The 25461-nt window shown below is 37.9% G+C and overlaps 1 protein-coding gene across 1 annotated transcript in view; it reads right to left on the bottom strand.

Moving 5' to 3' along the window:
• The window catches only part of Prr14l (proline rich 14 like), a 59578-nt gene that overhangs the window by 30910 nt on the left and 3207 nt on the right, over positions 1 to 25461 (bottom strand). Inside the window, exons 3-4 of the mRNA XM_026408955.2 lie at positions 19370 to 19507; positions 711 to 783 (exon numbers count right to left, since the gene is read on the bottom strand). Coding sequence (XP_026264740.2) covers positions 711 to 783; positions 19370 to 19456 — 160 coding nt within the window. The 5' untranslated portion in view covers positions 19457 to 19507. The remainder of the gene's footprint in view (positions 1 to 710; positions 784 to 19369; positions 19508 to 25461) is intronic.

Below are 25461 nucleotides of genomic sequence, written 5' to 3' on the forward strand. Positions count from 1 at the left end.
TGCTTCTTTTTTTGTACAGACTTATAAAGGTGGTGAGAGTCAAATCTAACATTATATCACAGTAACAAAATTTTTATATTCTTTAACATACTTATTCCCTGCCCCCCCCCATCAGCTTTTTGAGGTTCTGGTATGACAGTCCTCTCTTAAGATTATTTTTGGCCTATGGGTGGCAACAGGAGGAGAATCTCTATTCAGATACCCTCCAGTTGGATCTTAGCTTTCTTCTTAATCACCCACCAATCAATGTAGAAGTAATCCTTCAGATGCCTAAACTCAGCCACTGTTTTGAGAAGAAAAATGAAATAACAAAAATGAACTGACTTGAAAACTCTCAAGGTGACCCAAATGAATGTTTCCTCTCATACCTGCCCCAGAGAACTGCCATGTGCTGAACAATACAGGATGGATTTCTCCCCTGTCCCAGTTCATCCTTCTAAACAAGGAAATATATTATATTTGATTATATAAAATTAAATAAAAGACTTCAAGGAAAAATAAAAGGGAATCAAACTTTCATAAAAAGTAAGGCACTGCCTGATAACAGGTATGTTCAGTCAGGTACATTCATGGGCAATATTTCTATAGCTAGGTCATCCTGCAACTAGCAGGGACCTACAGCCTTTATGTTCTGAATACAAAATGGAAATGTGAACTAAAACACTATGTGTAGTAAGTGGGAAAAGGAAACAATTCAGAGAAATAGATACCTTTGCTCCTTAGAAAATCTTCAGGGAGGTCTGCACGTAAAAGTTCTTTGCTGTTCTGCATCAGGAGGTCCTCCTACAGTAAGAAAATCCAGGAGTCAGGGAATATTCAGATACATGAAATTACGAATATTATTCTTTGAGAAAGTTTTGTGTAGTTCTGGGGACTGAATTCAGGTGCTTGCAAGTTAGGCAAGCACTGCCTCACCCCCCCCCTTTTTTTTTAACTTTTGAGATAAGACTTGCTAAATTGCCTGAGCTAGCCTTGAACTTGTGATCCTCCTACCCCAGCCTCCAGAATAGCTAACTGGGATTACAGGTGTGCACCATTCCACCTGGCTGAGACTTCAGGAAATCTGCTAGCAGTCACAAAGATTAGGAACTGAAGGAAACCTCAAATTTAAGTAAATTCAATGCAAACTTTTACTTCTCTAGAATTCAAACTTGAAAAATCAGTCAAGTTTTTCAAGTCTGAATAATAATAGGTAAAAAAGGCCAAATTACAGATGCAAACAAAACCCTATAAGTGACTTCTGAATTAAAAAGACAAATTGTTGCAATATAATTTTAATCTTATTTCAGGGGAAAATATCAGAAAATTAGATGTATCTCAATCTCTAACCATTCTAGATATCATAAGTAAAATTCTTCTCAAACCTCTCAGAAAGTTTTGCTTTGTTTTTAAAAATCTTCCTCATCACAGAAGGGAAGAGAAAAGGGATTATTACCAATGACAATTTGAATTACAGGTATGTACCAACCATGCCTGGCTGAGAGACTTCTATACGACTTCAGGAAATTTGCTATTAGTCACAAGGAGTAGAAATTGAAGGGAATCTCAAATTTAAGTATAATCAACAAAAATTTCTTCATCTTAAAAGCAGAAGAAATTTTTAAAATGGGACAGAACAATGGCAGAATGTGCACACCGTGACAAATGCCTTTGCAGCTCAGGAAGTGGGGCTGTGTACATGTTGAGTATCCCTTATTAGAAATGCTTGGAAACAGAAATTTCTCAGATTTCAGGATTTTTTAGATTTTGAAATATTTGCATATATCTAATGTAATATCTCAGGGATGGGAGCCAAGCCTAAAAAATAAAATTTATTACATTTCACATATACCTTAACACAAACTGAATATAATTTTATACAACTATTTTTTAGTGTTCCTGCATTTTGAGTATGACCTGTCACATGAGATCAGGTGTAGAATTTTCCACTGGAGTCATCATGTTGATGCTCAGAAAGTTTTAGATTTTGAAGCATTGTGGATTTCAGATTTTCAGATAAGTGATGCTGAACCTGTATCAAGTTTACTGGGTGGGAGACTCTGACCAAACACAAATGGCTGTGAATGCTTAACTTTCCTTCTGAGTCATTTCTCTCCACCTCTTCTAAGGCTTAAACATTTTTGGTGCGGGGTACTAGGGTGCTCAATCTCTGAGCCACATTCCCAGTCCTTTTTATTATTATTATTTTTAATTTTGAGACAGGGTCTTGCTTAAATTGCTTAGGGCCTTGCTAAATTTCTGAGGCTGGTCTTGAATTTGCAGTCCCCTCCCTTGGTCTCCCGAGTTGCTGGGATTACAGGCATATGCCATCACACCAGGCTAACATTTTTTAAAATATTGATTTAATTGATAAGTACAAAATTCTGATGCAACATCCATCAAAAGATACAGATCAGTGAAATCACTGCCGTAACTTTAGGTAATTTTTCTCTTAATTCTTATTTAAAGGAAAAAAAATTAGAGCTCTAAGCAAAATTCTGAAATTAGAAAATTAGAAACAGAAGCCAAGAAAGGAGCTTCAAAGATATAAACAATGGCAAATAAAATAAAAAATAAAAATAAAACACTACTATTGGAATTGAGAGATGAGACTTGAATGGACAGAGTTTCATAGTCTTTACTTATTGAAACTTTAGTGTGTAATATACTTGTAAAGAGGGCTGGGGATGTGGCTCAAGTGGTAGCGCGCCCGCCTGGCATGCGTGCGGCCCAGGTTCGATCCTCAGCACCACATACAAACAAAGATGTTATGTCCACCGAAAACTGAAAAATAAATATTAAAATTCTCTCTCTCTTTAATAAAAAAAAATATATATATACTTGTAAAGAGCATAAACTTCAAAACAAAATGAAAATGAATCCTAGCATGAATGGCAGAGAGAATAAGGGAAAGAGAAAACACTTACTACAGAAGAAATGATGGGATTAGAAAAAATTTGGCAACCATCACAGTAATCATCTCAAGCAAATGTCAATGAATGCTAAAACTGGTGGCTAAATGTTTGAATGAGAAACAATATTCATAATCTCAAATATGTTGTCATAAGAAACTTATCAATTATTAAAAGGAAAATAGTAACTTCACAATGGAGAAACCTGACAGACCTCACCAAACCAACTCATCAAATTTCTCTTCAGGGATGAGGCATCCCAACATTATGTGCTTCCTGATATGATCCACTGAGAAGAACAAACATCACTTCTGTAGTATTCCTGACCCCAAAACGCATATCTGGAATCTAATCAGGAGGAAACATTACACAAACCCAAACTGAGGGAAACTGTACAAAACAAATGACCTGTTCTCTTCAAAATTATGGGCAAAGGAACTGTTTATTCCAGATTAAAGACAAACGAGACATGTCAACTGAATGCCACAGTAATCTTGCCCCAGAAAAACTAAAAACATCTTCTTTTCCTTGGCATTAAAAGATAGCAATAGGACAACTGGCCCAATTTGAATATGATTTGTAGAGTAGATATAGGACTTGGTCAGCCACACTATGGTCAGGTAACAGAATGTCTTTGTTTGCTAGGAAATATACATTGAAGTATTTAGGCATCATGTCTATGAATATACTCTAAAATTATTCAGAAAAAAGAAAAAGAGGCAAAATATTAACATGTGAGCAAGTTGCAGAAGATAATCCTTGGTATTATTTTTTTCAACTTTTCTGTACTTAAATTATTTCAAAATAAAGGTTAAGAAAATATTTACTTAGGGAGGCTGAGGCAGGAGGATCACAAGTTCAAAGCCAGCCTCAGCAAAAAGCAAGGCACTTAGCAATTCAATGAGACCCTGTCTCTAAAAAGAATACAAAATAGGGCTCCGGATGTGGCTCAGTGGTTGATTACAGCTGAGTTCAATCCCTGGTACCAAAACAAAAAAGAAAAACTAACAAACAAAAAGCCCTACATTTACTTGTAATTATACTTTCTACAAAAATGACATTCTGTCTAGCTTGCAGTATGTTCAGTTGTTGCTGAATGGGACTTACTGCCAACTATTAAATTTGGTGTCTCATTTTGCTGAATAAGTGAAAATTTCCTTCAGTCAACATGGCAGGTAAGAGAGTCCTGGCCCTGGGAGGATTCATTTGTTTTTTTGGTTTAGCAGTATAAGTGTTTTGGCCTTCTGATGCCCCATAAATTGCATTTCTTTACAGAACTTTGGTGGTAAAATGGGTGCGAGAGCCAGGTGTGGTGATGCACACCTGTATTCCCAGCATCCTTTGAGGCTGAGGCAGGAGGACTGCAGATTCGAAGCCAGTCTTGACAATTTAGTGAGGCTATAAGCAACACAGTGAGATATCCTGTATAACAGTATAACAGACAATAAACAAACAAAAACAAAACAATGTCCTGGAAAAGGGAGTTCTCTGATTCATTCCTGTAGAATGAGTTCATAAGCAGGCAATTACACAAATACCTGAGGGAAATGAATATATATTGGGCTCTTCAGCTTTTATAAATAGCAAATTTTAAGCTTCTCAGGAATTGAGGAATCTCTGAGCCTTGAGCTCAGAGCCTAGACCCCTCTGGCACCTCCAAATCTTTGCTTCACTAACTAGAAGTAGATGCAGATCAAGGAAAGAACAGTGATGACTCCATCTACAGAAGGCATTGTCTATACACTGAATTATCCCAAGTACAGGACCAAAGGAATATTTCCTATTTCCTGACATTTGTGGAAATAGCCATAATTACTTTCATAGCTAACATACTTTGAAGTTAAAAAAAATGTTTATATCTATAGATGGATCTTTCAGTTTTGTATATGCGCATACCTAGAAAAGGAATAAAATGTGAAACAGTAACTTTAAGTCATTCTTGTATAGCTTTAAAAGGAACTTTCCTCACATATCTCAATTTGGAGAAACAGCTGTGACTTTAAATAAGTCATCAATCATGCAGCTGGGTGAGGGGTTAATGACATCACCCCTGCAATGAATTATATAAGAGAATTGTGAAATAATCAAGGGAAAGCTCTATCTTAAGTCTCAGTAATGTGCTTTGGATATTTTTGTCACATGGCAAATCATCACTGTAGAGACAACTGTGCACTACAGATGCAGAGAACAGCGTATGAACACCAATTTTACTACTGAGCCATGAAATTCAGATTTTTCACCTTTGAATTACTGAAAACTAAACTCTTTTCAATAATAGTTCTATTTAGGAAAAGAGCAAAATTCCTGAACACGATTGCAAATTTCTCACAGGTTCAAAGACTCTCAGGGTTAGAAGTACACAGTAAACTTAGTGGGCATTTAGTGTAACTACCTTTCATTTAAGTAAATCCACATAAATTGCCAAAGATTGAATCTATTATGAACACACCATTAAAAAACAGGTTTCTCTAAAGGCAGGCATGGTGGCATCCTGCCTGTGATCCCAGCCACTCAGTAGGCTGAGGTGGGAGGATTGTGAGTACCAGGCTAACAAGAGCAATTTAGCAAGAACCCATCTCAAAACAAAACTTAAAAACCAAGTTTCTCCAAAAACATAATACACTTTAAGTAATCAAAAGCCACTGTGTTTCCCTACTTAATGCCCCCTTTCTACATACCTTCAAATACAATCGCCTATCCTCAAAATGTATACTATGCCATCTTATGTTATAGCCAAAATACAATTCATCACTTATTTGTGTCTGTGTTGAGCACAAGTATTGTATCCTAAAACCAAAGCTTTTACAATATATTCAATCCAGGCAGATCTGCCATTATAGGGAAGGAAAACAACAACAAGAAAAGCAAAATATAGAAAAATTTTAACACTTTACAGCTCATTCTAAGCGACTAACAAAAAAGCAAATGAAAATCGCAAGCATGTTATAAAGAATCTTTAATGCTAAACCATCTGTGTAAGATGTCATCACATAGTGATCTCTATATATATCACTAGAGCACACTTGTTTAATAAGACCATTTAAAAAAAATTGTTGATAGACCTTTATTTTATTCATTTATATGCAGTGCTGAGAATCAAAACCAGTGGATCACACATGCAAGGCAAGTGCTCTACCACTGAGTTACAACCCCAGCCCCCAGTAAGACCATTTTTGAGGTGGGGTGGGTTCTGAAGATTGAACACAGGGAAACTTTACCACTTGGCTGATCTCCATCCCCAGTTCTTTTTATTTATTATTTTGAGACTGGGTCTCACTAAGTTGCTTAGAGCCCTGCTAAGTTGCTGAAACTGTCCTTGAACTTAATATCCTCCAGTCCCTGCCTCCAAGTGGCTGGCTAAGACCAATCTTTCCCACACCCTGGCTAGTAACTTTGTATGCACCATAGTTTTTGGTGTTTCTCCTACAGGAATGTAGTTCAGAACTGAACACATTCTTTCACAATTCAATTTGGTTTTTGCAGCTGTCCCTTCCACTGCACCTGTTCTCAGATACTTTTTTTATCCCTTTCTTCTCTCCTCCCCAATAAGGGAATGTTCCTGATCAAGGAACAAAATTATTAAAGTTTCTATACCTTTCTCACAGTAAAGAACTTTTTTCATTTCTTTTTCGGTCCTGGGGATTAAACCTAGGGCTTCTCACACATGCTAGTCAAGTGTTATACCACTGAGCTACATTCCCAGCCCCCCCCCTTTTTTCTATTTTAGTACCGGGAATTGAACTCAGGGGCACTCAACCACTGAGCCCCCTATCAGCCCTATTTTGTATTTTATTTAGAGACAGGGTCTCTTTGAGTTGCTTAATGCCTCACCATTTCTGAGGCTGGCTCTGAACTCACAATTCTCCCATCTCAGCCTCCTGAGCCACTGGAATTTTAGGCGTGCACCACTGTACAAGGCTAGTCCCAGCCCTTTTTAATTTTTATTTTGAGATAGGGTCTCACCAAGCTGCCCAGGCTGACTTGAACTCACTATTCTCCTGCCTCAGTCTGAATTGGAAAATCCAAACAGACTTGACTTTGTTAAATTCATTCAATTTGTACAATAAATAACTTGAAAGCCAAGGTGACTATCTTTCAAAATCAGAGGAAGTATTAGAGTTGAACTTCCTTGAAGTTGCTGCCTTGACTGATGTTAAGTATAGAGGGAGGGAGGAGGGTGGAATAAATAGTAATCTATGAGTATTTGTCCCTCAAACTAAACCAATGCCTGACTGTGGATGGGCTCATGAAAAAAATATCTGAAGGAAAAGAATCTTGTGGAATGTTGCTAAGACAATTAAAATCTTTCTAGTAGAAACATCACAGAAACTTTAGATAGACAATAACACTGAAGCCGGGTGTGGTGGCACATGCCTGTAATCCCAGTGTCTTGGAGGCTGAGGCAGGAGAATCACGAGTTCAAAGCCAGCCTCAGCAATGGCAAGGTGCTAAGCAACTCAGTGAGGCCCTGTCTCTAAATAAAATACAAAAAATGGGCTTGGTATGTGACTCAGTGGTCAAGTGCCCCTGAGTTCAATCCCTGGTATCAAAAAAAAAAAAAAAAAAAAAAAAAAAAAAGAAAAAAAAAAGAAAATACCACTGAAATTGCTTGTCCAAACCAGGATCTTCATTGTTATATCCCTGATAGAGTCACTCAGCTTCTTCACAATCACAACTTTCCAAGCAACCCAATTCCTTTCTAGTCTTGCCAAACTGTCAAAAAGTACCTCTCTTGGGGCTGGGGTTGTGGCTCAGTGATCTTGGTGAGACCCTGTCTCAAAATGAGTTGCCAGGTGCAGTGGTGTAAGACCTGTAATCCCAGCAACTCAGGAGGCTGAGGCAGAAGCATCCTGAATTCAAAGACAGCTTCAGCAACTTAGCAATGCCCTAAGGAATTCAGTGAGACCCTATCTCTAAATAAAATATTATAAAAGGGCTGGGGATGTGGCTTAGTGGTTAACCGCCCCTGGGTTCAATCCCCAGTACCCCATCCCCAAAAAAGTACCTCTCTTATTAAATTAAATTCTGTCTCCCTCTAGCAACGAGCTTTTTTTATTTTACTATTAAAATATTTTTAAATTGTAGAACCTTTTAAAAAAATATTCTTTTTAGGTATACATGATGCAGAGTATATTTTGACATATTATACATACAAGGAATTAATATAACTTATTCTAATTAAAAACCCATTCTTGGAAGTTGTACAGGCTGTAGAGTTTCACTGGTTGTGTATTCATATATGAACACAGGAAGGTTCTTTTTTATTCTATTGTCTTTCCTACTCCCATCCTCCTTCCCTTCCCTTCATTCCCCTCTGTCTAAAACAGTGAACTCCTATTCTTCCCTCTCCATTGTTACAAGCTTTTAAATAATTTTAGATATACAAAAATTTTGGAGCTGTGTGTTGTGGTGCATGCCTGTAATCCCAGCAACTTGGGAGACTCAGGCAGGAGGACTGCAAGTTATAGCCACAGCAATTTAGCAAGGCCCCAAGCAACTAAATGAGATCTTATCTCAAACTAAAAATAATAAAGGGCTGGGGATTGGCTCAGTGGTACAGCACCCCTGGGTTCAATCCTCAGGACCAAAAAAATGTTTTTGCAGGGCTGCGGATATTGTTCAAAAAATATTGTTCAAGCTGGGGATGTGGCTCAAGCGGTAGCGCACTGGCCTGGCATGTGCAGGGTGCTGGGTTTGATCCTCAAATATAAAATAAAATAAAGATGTTGTGTCCACCAAAAATTAAAAATAAATAAATAAATATTAAAAAATTATCTCTCTCACAAAAAAAAAAAAAAGAAAAAAAAATTCCCTGTGGTCTTCGCCCAGCTTCTCCAATGTTAACATATAAAAACAGTACATCCAGGTGTGATGGCTCCTTGATGTCCTTTTACTTTTCTTTTTTCTTGAGACAAGTTCTTCCTATGTTGCCCAGGTTGGTTTTGAACTCCTAAGCTCAACAGATATTCCATCTCATACTTCCAAATAGCTAGGAGTGGAGGTGCATGCCACCTTGCCTGGCTCTTTTCTTCTTTTTTTTGTGTGGTGTTGAAGATTGAACCTAGGGTATGTCTTATTACTGAGTTATAGACCTCCAGCCCTTTATTATTTTTAGTTTGAGATAAGATCCCTTAAAAGGATCCAATCTGGGCCTGAGGTTATGGCTCAGCAATAGAGTGCTTGCCTCGCACATAAGAGGCCCTAGGTTTGATCCTCAGCACCACATAGATAAATAAAATAAAGAGATGTGATGGACATCATTATCCAAAGTACATGTATGAAAACTCGAATTGGGTATCAAAGTACTTTATATACAAACAGAGATATGAAAAATTGTGGTATATATGTGTAATAAGAATTGTAATGCAAAAAAAGTACATGTATAAAGACATGAATTGGTGTGAACATACTTTATATAAAGATATGAAAAAATCTGCTCTATATATGTAATAAGAATTGTAACGCATTCCACTGTCGTGTATTTAAAAAACTAAAATCAATTAAAAATAATAAAATAAATAAATATTTTTTCAAAAAGATATTGTGTTCAACTACAACTAAAAAATATTTAAAAAACAAAACAATCCAATCTAGGCTACTACAATGGATTTAGTCATCATATCTCCTTAGTCTCCTTGAAACTGAGATTTTCTTTTTTTTTTTTTTAAAGACAATGTCGGGCTGGGGATATAGCTCTGTTGATAGAGTGCTTGTCTTGCATACACAAAGTCCTGTGTTCAATCTCTAGCACCATAAAAAAACAAAAAAATTAAAGACAATGTCCCTCAATTTGGTTTTATCTGATGTTTCCTCATTATTAGATTCTAGATATGCAATTTTAGGGGCAGGAACACCACAGAAGTGATACTGGTTCTTTTCATTGTGCCCTATAAAGAGATACACGTAGGGCTGGGTTTAGAAGCTCAGCACCACATAAAAATAAATAAAATAAAGATTAAAAAAGAGAGAGATACATAGTGTCGGGATATCTCATTCCTGAGGAAACAAACTTTGATCATTCAATCCTGATAAGGGCTTCCCTGGTTACTATAAAGTTACTGACTTCTTCCTTTGTAGTTAATAAGTATCTTGTGGGCAGATACTTTGAAACTACATAAATATTTCTATTTCTCAAACTTTTAGCCAATAGTTTTTTAAAAAATACTTATTTTTTTAGTTGTAGTTGGACTCAATACCTTTATTTTACTTGTTTATTTTTATATGGTGCTGAGGATTGAACCCAGGGCCTCATATGCACTAGGTAAGAGCACTACCACTGAGCCACAACTCCAGCCTTAGCCATTAGTTTTAACATTCATTGGTGATTTTTTTGCTTGAGGTAATTTTACTACTGTGATGGTTATCATATGGTGATTTTCATTTTCTTTTTAATATTTATTTTTCAATTGTAGTTGGACATAATATCTTTATTTTACTTATTTATTTTTATGTGGTGCTGAGGATCAAACCAGGGCCTTGCATGTGCTAGGCAAGCACTCTACCACTGAGCCAGAACCCTAGCCCATATGGTGATTTTCTATTGCCATCATTCCTTCTATTTATTAACTGGAATTCTCTAAGATCTTTCTCCCTTTAATTATGATTTTTATGAACTGAGGGCTGGAGATGTGGTTCAGTGGCTAAGTTCCCCTGGGAACTTCAATCCCCAGTAGCATCCCCCACCTTCAATCCAAGACCTATAAAAGTGTGTTCACTGTAATGAGGCATCACTGCTTCTAGGCCCTATCTTAAGCAACCACATATTTCTGTAATTCTCTTTACATATTAATAACTAACCCTAAGTTCTTACCGATAACTTCAATTCAAACTCAACACTACAGGGGTCTATAGCTATCCTACACTGGGCTTTGTAATACTGTTTTCCATAGTTATTTGGGTTATGTTCCCTTTCCCAGTATGGCTTTGTTATTTGTTTGTAATATGGTTGGATTTCTTTCTTTCTTTTTTTTTTTTTTAATAGCTGGTTCTTTTTTTTTTTAAAAGAGAGAGTGAGAGAGGAGAGAGAGAGAGAGAGAGAGAGAGAGAGAGAGAATTTTTTTAATATTTATTTTCTAGTTCTCAGCGGACACAACATCTTTGTTGGTATGTGGTGCTGAGGATCGAACCTGGGCCGCACGCATGCCAGGCGAGCGCGCTACCGCTTGAGCCACATCCCCAGCCCTGGTTGGATTTATTTCTTACAGTTTGTATCTGATTTTGAGTTGTCTCTTCACATTGTAGTTGTCTAGTTACTTAATTTTCAAGTATGAAGTCACAACTATACAAAAGTGTCCTTACAGAAGTGTCCCTTTCTTCCACTCCTTCTATTACATTCTCATTGCCCCATTTTTTCCACCCTGCTCCCACTCACTCCTTATAAGCAAACCTAAAAAAAAAAAAAAAAAGTTGGTAGGGGACTGGGGATGTGGCTCAGCAGTAGAGCACTCGCCTCGCACATGTGAGACCCTGGATTCAATCTTCAGCACCACATAAAAATAAGTAAGTGAAATAAAGGTATTGTGTCCAACTACAACTAAAAATAAATAAATAAATACATGTTTAAAAATATAGCTCTGTAAAAAAAAAAAAAAAAAAAAAGTTGGCAGAAACGCCCAGCAACTCAGAAGAAGGACAGCAAGTTCAAGGCCAGACCTGGCAACTTAGTGAAACCCTGTCTCAGAATAAAAAAATAAAAAGAGCTGGGGCTACAGCTCAGGGAAAAGTGTCCTTGGATTCAATCCATGATACTGCATTAAAAAAAGAAGAAAACATAATATTAATTTCTGGTTTATCCTTTCTATATAGATGTATTTGTATTATATACCAATGAGCAGATACCTATGTGTGCTTATTTCCCCTCCCTCCTTTGGGTACTAGGGATTGAGCCCAGGGATAGTTATTCTACCATTGAACTACATCATAGTCCTTTTTTTAAAAAACTTTGAAACAGAGTGGCCTTGAACTATTGATCCTCCTGCCTCACCCTCCTGAGTAGCTGGGATTATAGGCCTATACCACCATACCTGGCTCATCTTCTTCCTTGCACAAAAAGGAGGATACTACTCATTTCATTTTGCATTTTTCTTTCAACAGTACATACTAGTTCCCAGAAAAAAGCAAATGTTTCAGGCCAAATGTTTCCTTAGAAAGGATATGCCTTGGCTAACATCTGAGAACTAGATTTCAGCTCACTATTCCCTAAATGAAAGGAGTGGATCAGCTGGGTATGGTGGTGCATGCTTGTAATTCCAACAATTTGGAAGGCTGAGGCAGGAGGATTGAAAATTCAAGGCCAGCTTTGGAAATTTAGTGAGAATCTGTCTCAAAAAATAAAAAGGGCTGGGGATGTAACTCAGCAGTAGAGTGCCCCAGGTCAAATCCTCAGTACCACAATAAAGACATATATAAATACATAAATAAGAGTAGCTCAATTGTACCTGTACAATAATTAATTTTTGCTAAATACCTGTCTTCCTTCTGGATATCTGAAATTTTACATGTGCCAGGCAGATGATGCCCACATTACCAGGCCCCCAGGTTTAATACCCTGGGCATTAAACTTCCAAGGCAAACATTTTACATGTTTTGACACAATTTGTTCCTGGAGGACTTTAAGTGTGTGTGACTCCACTAGAAGAAGGCTCCTGGAAGCTTGCACTTGATTTCTTCTGGACTTCCTTCCATGCCCCTTCTCCCTTTGCTGATTTCTTTATATCCTTTCATTGCACTAAACCTTAGCTATTCAAGAGTCAGAGGCAGGAAGATCACAAGTTTGAGACTAGTCTGGGAAATTTAGCAAGATTCTGTCTCAAAAAGTAAAAAGGGTTGAGGGGCTGGCATTGTAGCTCAGTGGTATAGTGCTTGCCTAGCACACAGGAGGCACTGGGTTTGGTCCTCAGCACCACATAAAAATAGTTTAAATAAAGATATTGTCTGTTCATCTACAACTAAATACACTCACACACACACAAGTATGTATATATAAACAAAAAGAGGCAGGGGAGCTGGGATGTAGCTTGGCAAAAAAGTACCTTTAGGTTGAACAAGAATAATAAAAGCACACCTTAACTATGACTAAATGCCTTTGAGTCCTGTGAGTTCTAGAGAACTGCAAAACCTAGAAGTTTTTGCAGTTCTGATATCTTGAAGTAACTCCAAATTAGTACACAGAGATCCTCTTCACTCTTTAATACAGCTGCACAATACTCCATGTAAGGATAAACCACAAACCAGTTTATTCAGCCTTTCTCCTACGTATGAACATTGAGGTTATTTCCTTGCAATTATCAACTAAAGGATAACCTTGTATGTGTATGTGCACGTGCGTGTGCGTGTGTATTTCATGTTGAAGGTGTTCCTTCAAGGGTAGATTACTAGAAAAGAGAATGTGTGTCAAGAGATTGGGGGTATACGTAGTTTTGTTAAGTACTGCCAGATTCCTTTTCAGAAAGAGTGTATCAGTTTTCATTCCCACCAATAAGATATGAGAATATTTCCTTATAGCCTTCTTAAACAAAATGTGCTGTCATACTTCTTTGTAAGATAAAAAATAGAAGCTTAGGTTGGTTATCTTTGCATTTCTCTAGTTATGAGGCTGATCATCTCTTCATTTATTTAAGCACCACATGTATACAGTGAATCTTTCCCCTATTTTTGTTTCTTTTCTTTTTTTAAAAGCAGTGCTGGGGACCAAACTGATGGCCTCACATGTTAGGCAAGTGCTCTACCACTGAGCCCCAGCCCCAATTTCCCATTTTTTTAAAAAATATTTTATTAGTTGTTGATGGACCTTTACTTATTTATATATGGTGCTGAGAATTGAACTCAGTGCCTCACACATGCTAGGCAAGCACTCACCACTGAGCAACAATCCCAGCCCCCCCAAATTCCCATTTTTAATTGGGTTTTGTTTCTTCATTCCTCAAGTCAAGAAGTCTCTATATATTAGAGATATATTTATCTGTGATACATGGTGCAAATATGTTCCCTGTTTTGTTTTTATTTTTTGTATTTAGGATTGAACACAGGGATGCTTAACCACTGAGCCACATCCCCAGCCCCTTTTTACATTTTATTTAGAGACAGGGCCTCACTAAGTTGCTGAGGCTGGCTTTGAATTCAGGGTCCTCCTGCCTCAGCCTCCCAAACCGCTGGGATTACAGGTATGTGCCGCCAAGCTTGGCTGCAAATATGTTCTCTTAATTTTTCAGTTGTCTTTTGACTAAATGGTTCTTTGCCAATCTAGCCAGAGTTCTTATCTTGAGGTCAAATACTTCTGGATTTGCAAACCTTCTGAAGTAGTATGCAAATGGTACATCTGCTTTTCTGAGGTCTGCAGTGTTTAGTTTTATGAAAGGACCTGTAACTTGAGCATGATTAGGAGCTACTATTGCCCCATGTCATCCACTGAGTTAAACTGTGTCCGATAGGTCCATGTAAGTTGAACAACCCTTCAAATTCTTGAAAGCTTCTCCCAATTCTCTTGACTATTTACTTTCATAAGTCAGATACCCAGCAATCCAGCCTGAATGTGGAATGTGATTGAATGCCAATCAAATTCTAGCCACAAGATAAGGAGCCTTCCTCATCTTTAATCCTGACTATAAACATAAAAAGTGGAAGGATTATCCCTTTTATTTATTTATTTATTTATTTGTTTGTTTGTTTATTTATTTATTTATTGTGGTACTGGGGATTGTGCTCCACCTGTGAACTACATTTTTGGTTATTTATTTATTTATTTATTTATTTATTTATTTATTTATCGTGGTCGTAGATGGGCAGAATTTTTGATCCTTTATTTATTTATTTTTTGTATTTGTAGATGGACGGAATGCCTTTATTTTATTTGTTTATTTTTATGTAGTAGTGAGGATTGAACCCAGTGCCTGACACATGCTAGGCAAGCACTCTATCACTGAGTTACAGCCCGAGCCTGGTCCTTTATTTTTTTTCTTTGAGATGAGGTCTCCCTAAATTGCAGAAGCTGGCTTTGAACTTGCCATTCTTCTGCCTCAGCCTCCCAAGTTATTGGGAAAACAGGCATGAGCAACTACCCCCAGCTCAAGTTTTCTCATTGAACACTGAGTTACATTCCTAGCCCTTTGTATATTTTGAGTTAGGGTCTCACCAAGTGAGACTTAGGGCCTTACTAAATTGATGAGGCTGATCTCTAACTTGAGATCTTCCTGCCTCAGCCTACTGAGCCACTGGGATTACAAGGCACGTGTCACCACATGCCTTAAGTGTGAATTCTTATCCCCAAAGTTTCTGGTTTCCTATTTATCTTTCATACACGACTCTAAGAGTAGAGAATGACGCTCCAGTTGTGGTCTAACCAGCAAAACATAGCAAAACCACTAGCTTCTCAGTTCAGATAGTACATTTATGTTAATGATCACAAAGTTAATCTATTTCCTTTATTTTTCTTCTTCTTCTTTTTTTTTTTTTTTGGTGCTAGGGCTTTAATCCAGGGCACTCTACAACTGGGCTAAGCCCTCTGCCCCCAAGAAGTCAATTCTAATTGAACTGCTAAAACTGTAGGTTTTCTATTTCCCACATAAATATTTTCACGTATGAAGCCCACTTTTAGAAACTAAGTTGAAAATCTTACATTTATAGCTATTAAATTTCATTTTGCTTTATATAATTCAAAATAGTTGGGATGGGGTTGTGGCTCAGAGACAGAGCACTTATCTACCATGTGTGAGGCACTGGGTTTGATCCTCAGCCACATAAAAATAAAATAAAGATATTATGTCCTCCTATAACTAAAAAATAAATATTAAAAAAATATTTACCTTTGATAGAGTTAGGAGAAAGGGAATGATTTGAAAAAAGAATAGAGAGTTGGGGATGTGGCTTAAGTGGTAACGCGCTTGCCTGGCATGCGTGGGGCGCTGGGTTCGATCCTCAGCACCACATACAAATAAAATAAAGATGTTGTGTCCACCGAAAACTAAAAAAGAATAGCGAGATAGTAATCTAGTTCTTAGGTTTGGGTGATATATATATATAAACATGTATATGCATTTTGCAATACTGGGGACTGAACTGAGGCCCTACCACATGCTAGATGGACACACAAAACTACTGAGCTACATCCTCAACCCTAATTTTACATTTTTTATTCTGAGACAAGGTCTTTGTAAATTGCCCAGGAAGGACTCAAACTTGAGATCCTCCTGCCTTAGCTTCCTAATTATGTAGCTGGAATTTCAGTCACAAGCCACTGTGCTCACTTTATGTGTATATATTTCACATAGACATATACACATACAAGCATGCATGTTTTGAGTTCACCGTATGTCATAATTTAATTGCACATATTTTTGCTCTTTATCAAATATTACATTAAGAAACACTTACTTTCAGATGTGGTGGAACAAAGTGACTTGGGAGGCTAAGTCAAGTTTGAAGTCATCTTGGGCAACTTAATAAAGGGCTGGGGGGCTGGGGCTGGAGTTGAGTGATGGGAGTACTTGCCTGGAACACATGAGGCACTGGGTTTGATCCTCAGCACCACATAAAAATAAAATAAAAGTATTGTGTCCACCTACAACTTAAAAAAAATGTATATATATACAAACTCATTAAAAAATAAAGGGCTGGGAATGTAGCTAAGAGGTAGAATACCTCTGGGTTCAATTCTTAGTAATTCATAAAAACAAACAAAAAAAAACACATTTTTTTGTTAAACTCAGACCATCACATCAAGAAATAATATATAATACTTCATTCGTGACTAATTACAGCCAATGTATAAACTCTACCTAACAATAATTAATTTCTCTATAACCTGTGCAAAGAAATAATGCATTTATCAGTTGGGAAATAGAGTCTAGCCAAGGATGCTAGACTTAATTTAGTAATGGTTTTATAGCAGGGGTCAGCAAACTAGAGCCCTCAGGTCTGCACTTATGTTTATAATTTTATTAGAAGTTGGGTTTGGCTGGGCTGGGGTTGTGGCTCAGTGGTAGACTGCTTATCTAGGGCATGTGAGACACTGGGTTTGATCCTTAGCACCATATAAATAAATAAATAAACAAGCAATAAAGAAATAAAGGTATTGTATCCATCTATAGCTAAAAGAAGAAGAGGAGGGGGGGGGGAGGAGGAGGAGGAGGAGGAGGAGGAGGTTGTTGTTGGGTGTGATGGCACAAACAAAAAACATATTTTACCATATAATTGTTGCCACCACTTTAACATATATTCACAACTATTCTATGCATACTAGTTTTGCACCAATGACAGTTTAGTAATAAATGATTTTTAAGTACACTGTTCAACAATGACAAAAAAGCTTCACATAATGATTGCACCCAACTTTCTTACAATAAAATTTGGCATAAATCTTTGACAATTATTCAGTAAAATACAGAAATCAAAAAGTTTCATTGGAATACAGCCATACTCATTCATTTGCACAGTGTCTAGACCTGCTTTAATGTTACAACAGGTGATTAGTTTGCTGGGATTGGGGATATAGCTGAGTGGTACAGTACTTGCTTAGTGTGGAATTGGGCCCAATTTCCAGCACTGCCAACTAAAAAAAAAAAAAAAAAATGAGAAAGTTTGCTGACTCCTGGTTTATCACACCATCCATAGGTGAGATAAGTTTTCTAGGTGGGATATGGTGGCACATCTGTAATCCCAGCTACTCTGAAGGATGACATGGGATGATCCCAAATTTAGGCCAACCTTAGAAACTTAGCAAGGCACTGTCTCAAAAATTAAAAAGGGCTGGCAATGTAGCTCAGAGGTAGGGCACCCTTGAGTTCAGTCCCAGTACTGGGGTGGGGGGGGCGGCAAAAAAAAGTTTTCTAGTGCACGTGGCATGTATATTTCTTGAGGAATCTCAGTCCATCACATTCCACAGCTCACTAACCATCATCTCATTTAACTAAACATTCTATTCAAATTTCAAGCTCACAGAAATTTGATTTCCCATGTAGGCTTCCTACAGGGAGAAGACATGCTGATCAGTCAGTATGACTGCCAGGTTTCTGTTCTCGAGTCTAAAAGGCTCAGGGTTTACTCCAGTTGAACTGGGCTGACTGGTCTGCACAAAATAACCACACAAGTGACACAAATACCTTTTTCTTTGGGGTTGCTGTGACGGCTCCTCTGACCTTAAGGGTCCGCAGGAAGAAAGCGAGCAAGAGCATGCGCTGAGCCCTTTTACCGAGTAGAAGCTATTCAAATGAGGCAAGGGGTCAGGTTTCAGGGGCTGAGTCTATCTTCATGATGTCCACTGTCCACTGTTGGCAGTTGACTGACACCTGGGTAGGCCACACCCAAGGGCACAGTAAGAGAAGGGGACACATACAAGGCACTTCCATGGAAGATTCTATCCTAAACAGGGCAAGGGGTTATATCACAAAGGAACAGGTGAGCAGGGGCTGTAGCAAGACACACCCATGCATGAGACACCCACCCTCGAACCCAAGAAGGGTGGGGAAAGCTCTGCCACATTTCTGTGACTGAGCGCCTCAGCACCCAGCAGAGGAGTGTGACTCAGTTACGTGTAAGGTTGGTCTCCCACATATGACCATTCCTATCAAGTAATGAGTCAACTTTTCATTATGTATTAAATGAAGAATTGTCTTTCCAATGCCCTCCCCATGAAAGAACCAGCGATTGAACCCAAAGTGCTCAACCAGTGACCTATATCCCCAACCCACTCCCCCTGCCCCTTTAAATTTTGAGACAGGGTCTTACTAAGTTGCCCAGGCTGGCCCCAATCTTTTGATCCTCCTCCAAGTAGCTGAGATTACAAGTGTGTGCAACTGTGTCCAGTAGCTATACTTCATTTTTTAACATCAGATGCAGAAATATCACAGGATTTTCAGGGACTCAACATTCCATATACAATGGCTGTGATATACAGTATACAATGGTTGCTTTACACAAGAGTCACTCTTTTTTGACTAAGTGTCTCATGTGACAAAAATGTTTTTTCAATATCATCACAAGAAAGTTAATATCAATTAATATTTTAGAAATGTTTCAAGGATAAGTCATAATCTGAGAAATGGTATTCTGCAAAGCTGTCATTCATAGTCAACTCATCTGATCAAGATGTCATTTCTTACCTGACTTGTGCTGATATTTTCTTCAGCAGATGTGGAATGTTTGTATAGGTCTTCCTTTGCTCCCTCACAGGTCTCTCTCATAATTTCCACTTGGTTCCCTTGATCTCTGAAGACCTTTAGCTCCATACTCTTGGCTTTCTCTTCCCTATGCAAGATCCCAGAAGCCATAGAATCTCCTGTTTTGGGGTCTACCAAACCACACCACCCAAGCTCACCCCCATGATCCAAGGTCTTACAGGTTTCTTGATAACTTTCTGCATGAGTCCTGTGAAGCTTCAAGGGCAATATTCTACTCTAACTTATAAAAGAGCTAGAAGCTCCAAGCTTTACATGTGGATTCACACTTGGCTCAGGGTGTGCATGAAGCTCTTTGGAGACACTTACTGGGAGTTCAGAGTATAATTCCTGTACCACGGCAGACATGGAGGAATCAAGTGGAACTGGCTGAGTCTCTACTCCGGATGACAGCATTAGGGCAGATGTAGATTATGGAGTGAAGTCTTTTACATCAAACAGTTCACCCTGACATAAATCAAAGGAAAGGACACAAGTTTAAAACCTTGATAGGGTAGAAGCTGACTCAGTTCATATTGGCTAAAATAAGAAAAATAAATTCTACTTCAAATGCCAGCATTATCTGACACCAAATTTGTGGAAAAATACATACCTTAACTTTTAATAGGCACCTGTCTAATCCTAATTCAAATACTGACTTCTCAATAATTATAAATTTAAATCTGAAGGGCCCACAAGTGTACCTGAAAATAAGACATGTTTATGCATCTAAGAATAATGTTGATACAATTTACAAAATAAATTTTTTTCTTTTTTCTTTTTTTTGCCAATCATGGTGGCACTGCCTGTAATCCCAGTTACCCAAGAGGCTGAAATATGAAAATCTCGAGGTTGAAGTCAGCTTGGGAAACTTAGTGACATCCAGCCTCAAACAACTACAAAAGAACTAAGAATGTTGCTCAATGGTAGAGAGCTTGCCTCTAAAAAAGAAAGACAGTATGGTTTTATATTTGTTTTCAGGGCATGAATCTCACCCATTTTGTTCATTGATATATTCCCACTGTCAGAATAGAAGTATGATACATTGTAGGTACTCTTTTTTTTATGTTGTAGGTATTCTGAAGGACTCTGATAAAACTCTTTTCTTTGAAAGAGGATACAAGGAAAATGGAACTATTTTCCTTTACTGTTTGTTACATACTTGAGCTGTATTTAGTAGGCTAGCACAAGATACTCCTAACCCAGTCCCTGGGCAAGTGCTCTACCACTGAGCTATACCGCCAGCTATTTTTACTTTTGAGAAAAAGTCTTGCTAAACTGCCAAGGCTGGCCTCAAACTTGCCATCCTCCTGCCTTAGTCTCTGTAGTAGCTGAGCTCACAAGTGTGTGCCACCACACCTAGATCCTTTTTGGCTTTTATCATTTTTTGCTTTGGATGCTAGAAACAGGTAATTTGCTGAAATATGTATACCTAAGCAATTCACAATACTATATTATACTATATTACAAAAAGAGTCAACACACACACATATACAAACATATTCAGAATTTCCCAGCCCATAAATTTTAGTTCAGCAACAATATGCAGTTTTTACAACAAAATTCACTTTGAATGGGGATATAGCTCAATTGGTAGAGTACGTGCCTCGCATGTACAAGGCCCTGGGCTCAATCCCCAGCACCACCCCACCAAAATCCACTTTGACTTGACCGAGGCAGAAATTGGTTCACCAAATAAGATACTTGGATTCTTTCTTTCTTTTTATTTATTTATATGTGGTGCTGAGAATCAAACCCAGTGTCTCACACATGCCAGGCAAGCGCTGTACCACTGAGTCACAACCCCAGCCACACTTTGATTCTTGATGCTTTTCCTAACCCTAAACTAAAGGAAGGAGAATATAAGTGTTAAGGAACCCTCCCCAGAGGCAAAATGACATAAAGCTACATTACTAATTCAAACACTAGAAATTATAAAGAAATCAGATTGCCAGTCCATGAAATTTAGGTAATGCAGGAGGGCTGATAAAAAAGATATGTATTTTGAATACAAAAAATTAGCACACAAACTTGTGTAAAGAAGTACAGCAAGAATCAAATGAACTAATTAGAATAAATAAATTAATTATAAAAAAAGAATCAAATGAGATTCTCCATGTGAAAGACTTTCAACGTGCTGTGATAAATTTATCCCTTTTAGAGTTAAGATTTTCCCCTTTTAATCTACCACCTGGATATTTCTGGGGGTACTTCAGATATTAGGTCATTTATGTCGGGATAAGGAGAATTAGTAGAGATAAAATGGAATTATTATTTGATGTCAAAATAAGCAGGAAGTGCCTAAATTTAACTTGGTTCAGCTTCCTTTCCCCAACAACATACCCAATCTAATTTTTGGATGTCAGACTACATACAGATTGGAAGAATAATTGCAGGAGAGGATACCGTGAAGCTCAAGTTTGTCAGCCAGGCATAATTATGGGCTCATTTCTGTAGCCTCCCACTTGGGAGGCTAAGGCAGGAGGATGACAAGTTTTAGGCCTCTGTAGGCAACAGCCTATTCAAAAATAAATAAATTTTTTAAAATGGCTGGGGATATACGCAGTGCTAGAGTGACCCTGGGTTCAATCCCCATTACCACAAAACAAAACAAATGAAAAGCGCATGCCCACAAGGGTGTGTTGGTACATGCCTATAATCCCAGCTATATCAGAGGCAGAAGCTGTAGGAGCTCAAATTTAAGGCCAACCTCAGCAATTCAGAAAGACAGACCCTGCCTCAAAACAATCTCAAACTGGGTGTGTTGCCATGCGCTTGTAATCCGAGTAGTTCAGGAAGCTGAGGCAGGAGGATCAGGAGTTCAAAACTAGCCTCAGCAACGGTGAGGAGCTAAGCAAATCAGTGAGACCCTGTCTCTAAATAAAATACAAAACAGGGCTGGAGATATGGCTCAATAGCTCAATGGTTGAGTGCCCAAGTTCAATACCTGGTACCAAAAATAAATAGATAGATAGATAGATAAGGGTGGGGGAGTTTAACTCAATGGTAAAGCACTCCATTCCCCCAGTACTGGGGTTGGGGGTGGGGTTGCAGTATTAATTCAGTTTAGAACACAAATAAACTTTGAAAACACTATGATAATTGAAATAAACATAAAGAACCACATGTTATAGAATCCCATTTATATAAAACGTCAAGAATGGAAAAAGGTAGGGCTAGGTATTTAGTTCAGTGGTACAGGGCTTCCTTAGCATGAAGGAGGCCCTAGGTTTGATGTCCAGCACCACATGCACACACAAAAAAGGATATATAATTTATAAAGACAAAATAGATTGATGGTTGCTTACAGCTGGGAGTGTTGGATAACTAGGGACTGACAGCTAATGGACACTTTCTTTTTAAAGTAATAAAAATGTTTAAAATTGAAAAAGGTGATTATACTAAAAACTACTGATTTGTATAATTTAAATTGGTAAATTCTATGATATGTAAATTATCTTTTTTTTTTTTTTTTTTTTTTTGGCACTGCTGGGGATTTAACCTGAGGCCTATGAAAGCTACATCCCAGCTCATGTGACACACACACACATATATATTTTGATACTGTGGATTGAACTCAGATGCACTCAACCATTTAGCCACATCCCCAGCCCTGTGTTGCATTTTATTTAGAGACAGGGTCTCACTGAGTTGCTTAGTGCCTCACCATTGATGAGGCTGTCTGGCTTTGAACTTGCAATCCTCCTGTCTCAGTCTCTGGGATTACAGGTGTGCACTACCTCACTCCAGCTGTGAATTATTTTTTAATACAACTGATTTTTAAAAACAGATGGGGATGCTGGACATGGTGGCACACGCCTATAATTCCAGCATCTTGGGAGGCTGGGGCAGGAGGGTTACAAATTCAAGTCTTGGCTACTTTGTCTTAAATATAAAAGGGCTTGGGATATAGTATGGTGGTAGAGTGATTGCCTAGTATGCAGGAGGCTCTGGGTTTCATCTCCAGCACTGGGGGGAAAAAATAAAAAGCTAGGATTATAATCTCAACGTAGAGCACGTAAGATCCTGACTTGGATCCCTAAAACTGCATGGGGAAAAAAAAAAAAAAAGATAAAGAAAATGCCCCATCCCCAATCCGTCAACTCTCAATTCCTGACCTACATTTCACTCGTGAAGGATAGAACCTGTACCCCCCCACACATATGTCTATAATAGAGCCCGTTTAATCAAAAGAATAATTGAGTCTTTCTACATGCAAACAGCTGCAAGAAACAAAGATGAATAAGATGCCCTCAGTATATTACGTGGTCTCTCCTTCCTTGTTTCCTCCCCCACCCTATTCAACCAAGGGCTTTGTTCATGCTAAGCAGGTGCTCCATCACTGAGCTACACACCAGCCCCTACAATTGCCTCTCAACATCAGTATCACTTTTCTAGAGCTCAGACTCAATTTTTTTTACACAACTAGCGTAACACAAACTATGGCTTCAACTCCTATAGTGTCTCTAATAAACTCTACAGCTTTCTTTTTTTCTTTTTTTTCTTGGTACTAAGGATCGAACTCAGGGACCCTTGACCACTGAGCCCCATCCTCAGCCCTATTTTGTATTTTATTTAGAGACAGTCTCACTGAGCTGCTTAGTGTCTTGCTTTTGCTGAGGCTGGCTTTGAACTTGTGAATCTCCTGTCTCAGCTTCTTGAGCTGCTGGGATTACAAGCATGTGCCACTCTGCCTGGCTAAACCCTACTGGTTTCTAATCCCCAAGTACTACTTCAAGATTTTCTTCCAAAGGTCATGCCACATAAAGTCATGCACAACTACATATTTACTAAACATATATATATATATATATATATATATATATATATACACACACACACATATATACACACACACACACACACACACACATACACGGTCTCACTAAGTTGCTTAGGGCCTTGCTAAACTGCTGAAGCTGGCCTCAAACTTTGAATCCTCCTGCCACAGCCTCCCATGTCACTGGGATTACAGGTGTGTGCCACCATGCTCAGCTTTCTAAACAGATTATTACCAAAAAGAATGAATACTGATAATCATATAAAATGATACAAAACGTTCCTCAAGGAAAACAGTGCCTTTACCTTTCTTATGCCTGCATCTATACTGTAAATGGGCACTGGCTAAAACATAACTTTAAAGTTTTAAAGACACAAATATCATAAAATTGTCGTCATCTGATACTCATTTGTATAGAATTTTAAGAATTTTCAACCTGTAAAAAAATTAGGCATACTTGCTGTGGAAGCATAGTAGACACTCCCTCCTTTTTGTTGGGAGTCCAGCTCTAGGTCCTCAAATTTTTAAGCCAATTGGGGCATGGTGGCAAAAGCCTACAATCACAGCAACTTTGGAGGTTGGGGAAGGAGGATCACAAATTCAAGTAACTTAGTGACTGACAGCATCAGCAACTTAGCAAGGCCCTTAGCAATTTAGTGAGTCCCTGTCTCAAAATTAAAAAAATAAATTAAAAATTTAAAAAGGGGCTGGGGATGCAACCCTGGGTTCAATCCCTAGTACAAACAAATAAAAACAACAACAAAATGAAGGTTGAGACAGGAGGATCACAAATTCAAGTAACTTAGTGACTCTGTCTCAAAAACTTTTTTAAAAGGGCTAGGGATATACTCAGTGGTAAAGTGCCCTGGGGCAAATCTCCAGTATTCTCATACCCGAAAAAATTTCTAAACCAAATCTAAAGTTACTAAAACACTATAACAGAACAGCTGGATCCCTCAGAGGCAAAGTGATATTCAGATGCAAGCCTAAAGTGCAGATTAAAATTACTGTCAGCTCTCTAGCTCTCACATCACCATCTATCAAAATACAGGCAGTACCACAAAACAGCAGTAACAGAACACTATTTTGGTACTAAAAACTAAAATTCCTGAGGCTAAAGCAGGAGGATCATAAGTTTGAGTCCAGCCTGGGCAACTTAGTGAGACCTGTTTCAAATAAAAAATAATAAAGGGCTAGAGAGGTAGCTTAGTAGTAGAGCATAGAACCCAGTACCACATGAGCACACACAAAACTAAAATTACAAGCCCAATGCAGCAATTAAAACTGATGATGTAGAAACATCTCTCCATATAGAAAACTGCCTGGAATATTTTTATTTTACTAAACTAAAATAAACATCAGGACTCTCACTAGTAAAATATATATGCACATAGAAAAATATTTTGAATGAACACAAATCATTAACACTGTTAATTTAGGGGAGAGATAACCGATGACTTAGCTGTATGTTGTATTAAAAAATTTTACTTTTTTAAAAAACAGTTGGGAATAAATTGTTAATGTTTTCTCTATTATTTTCCAAGACCCAAATGCATAACAATAAAAAACTAGTATCAGCCCTTTATTTTATTGGGTATCTTCCCAACTGACAGTTCTCTGCCTCAATCATCAAAGGTTTTAC

The sequence above is a fragment of the Urocitellus parryii genome, chromosome 3, assembly GCF_045843805.1.
Source record: "Urocitellus parryii isolate mUroPar1 chromosome 3, mUroPar1.hap1, whole genome shotgun sequence".
In the NCBI taxonomy this organism is placed as follows: Eukaryota; Metazoa; Chordata; class Mammalia; order Rodentia; family Sciuridae; genus Urocitellus; species Urocitellus parryii.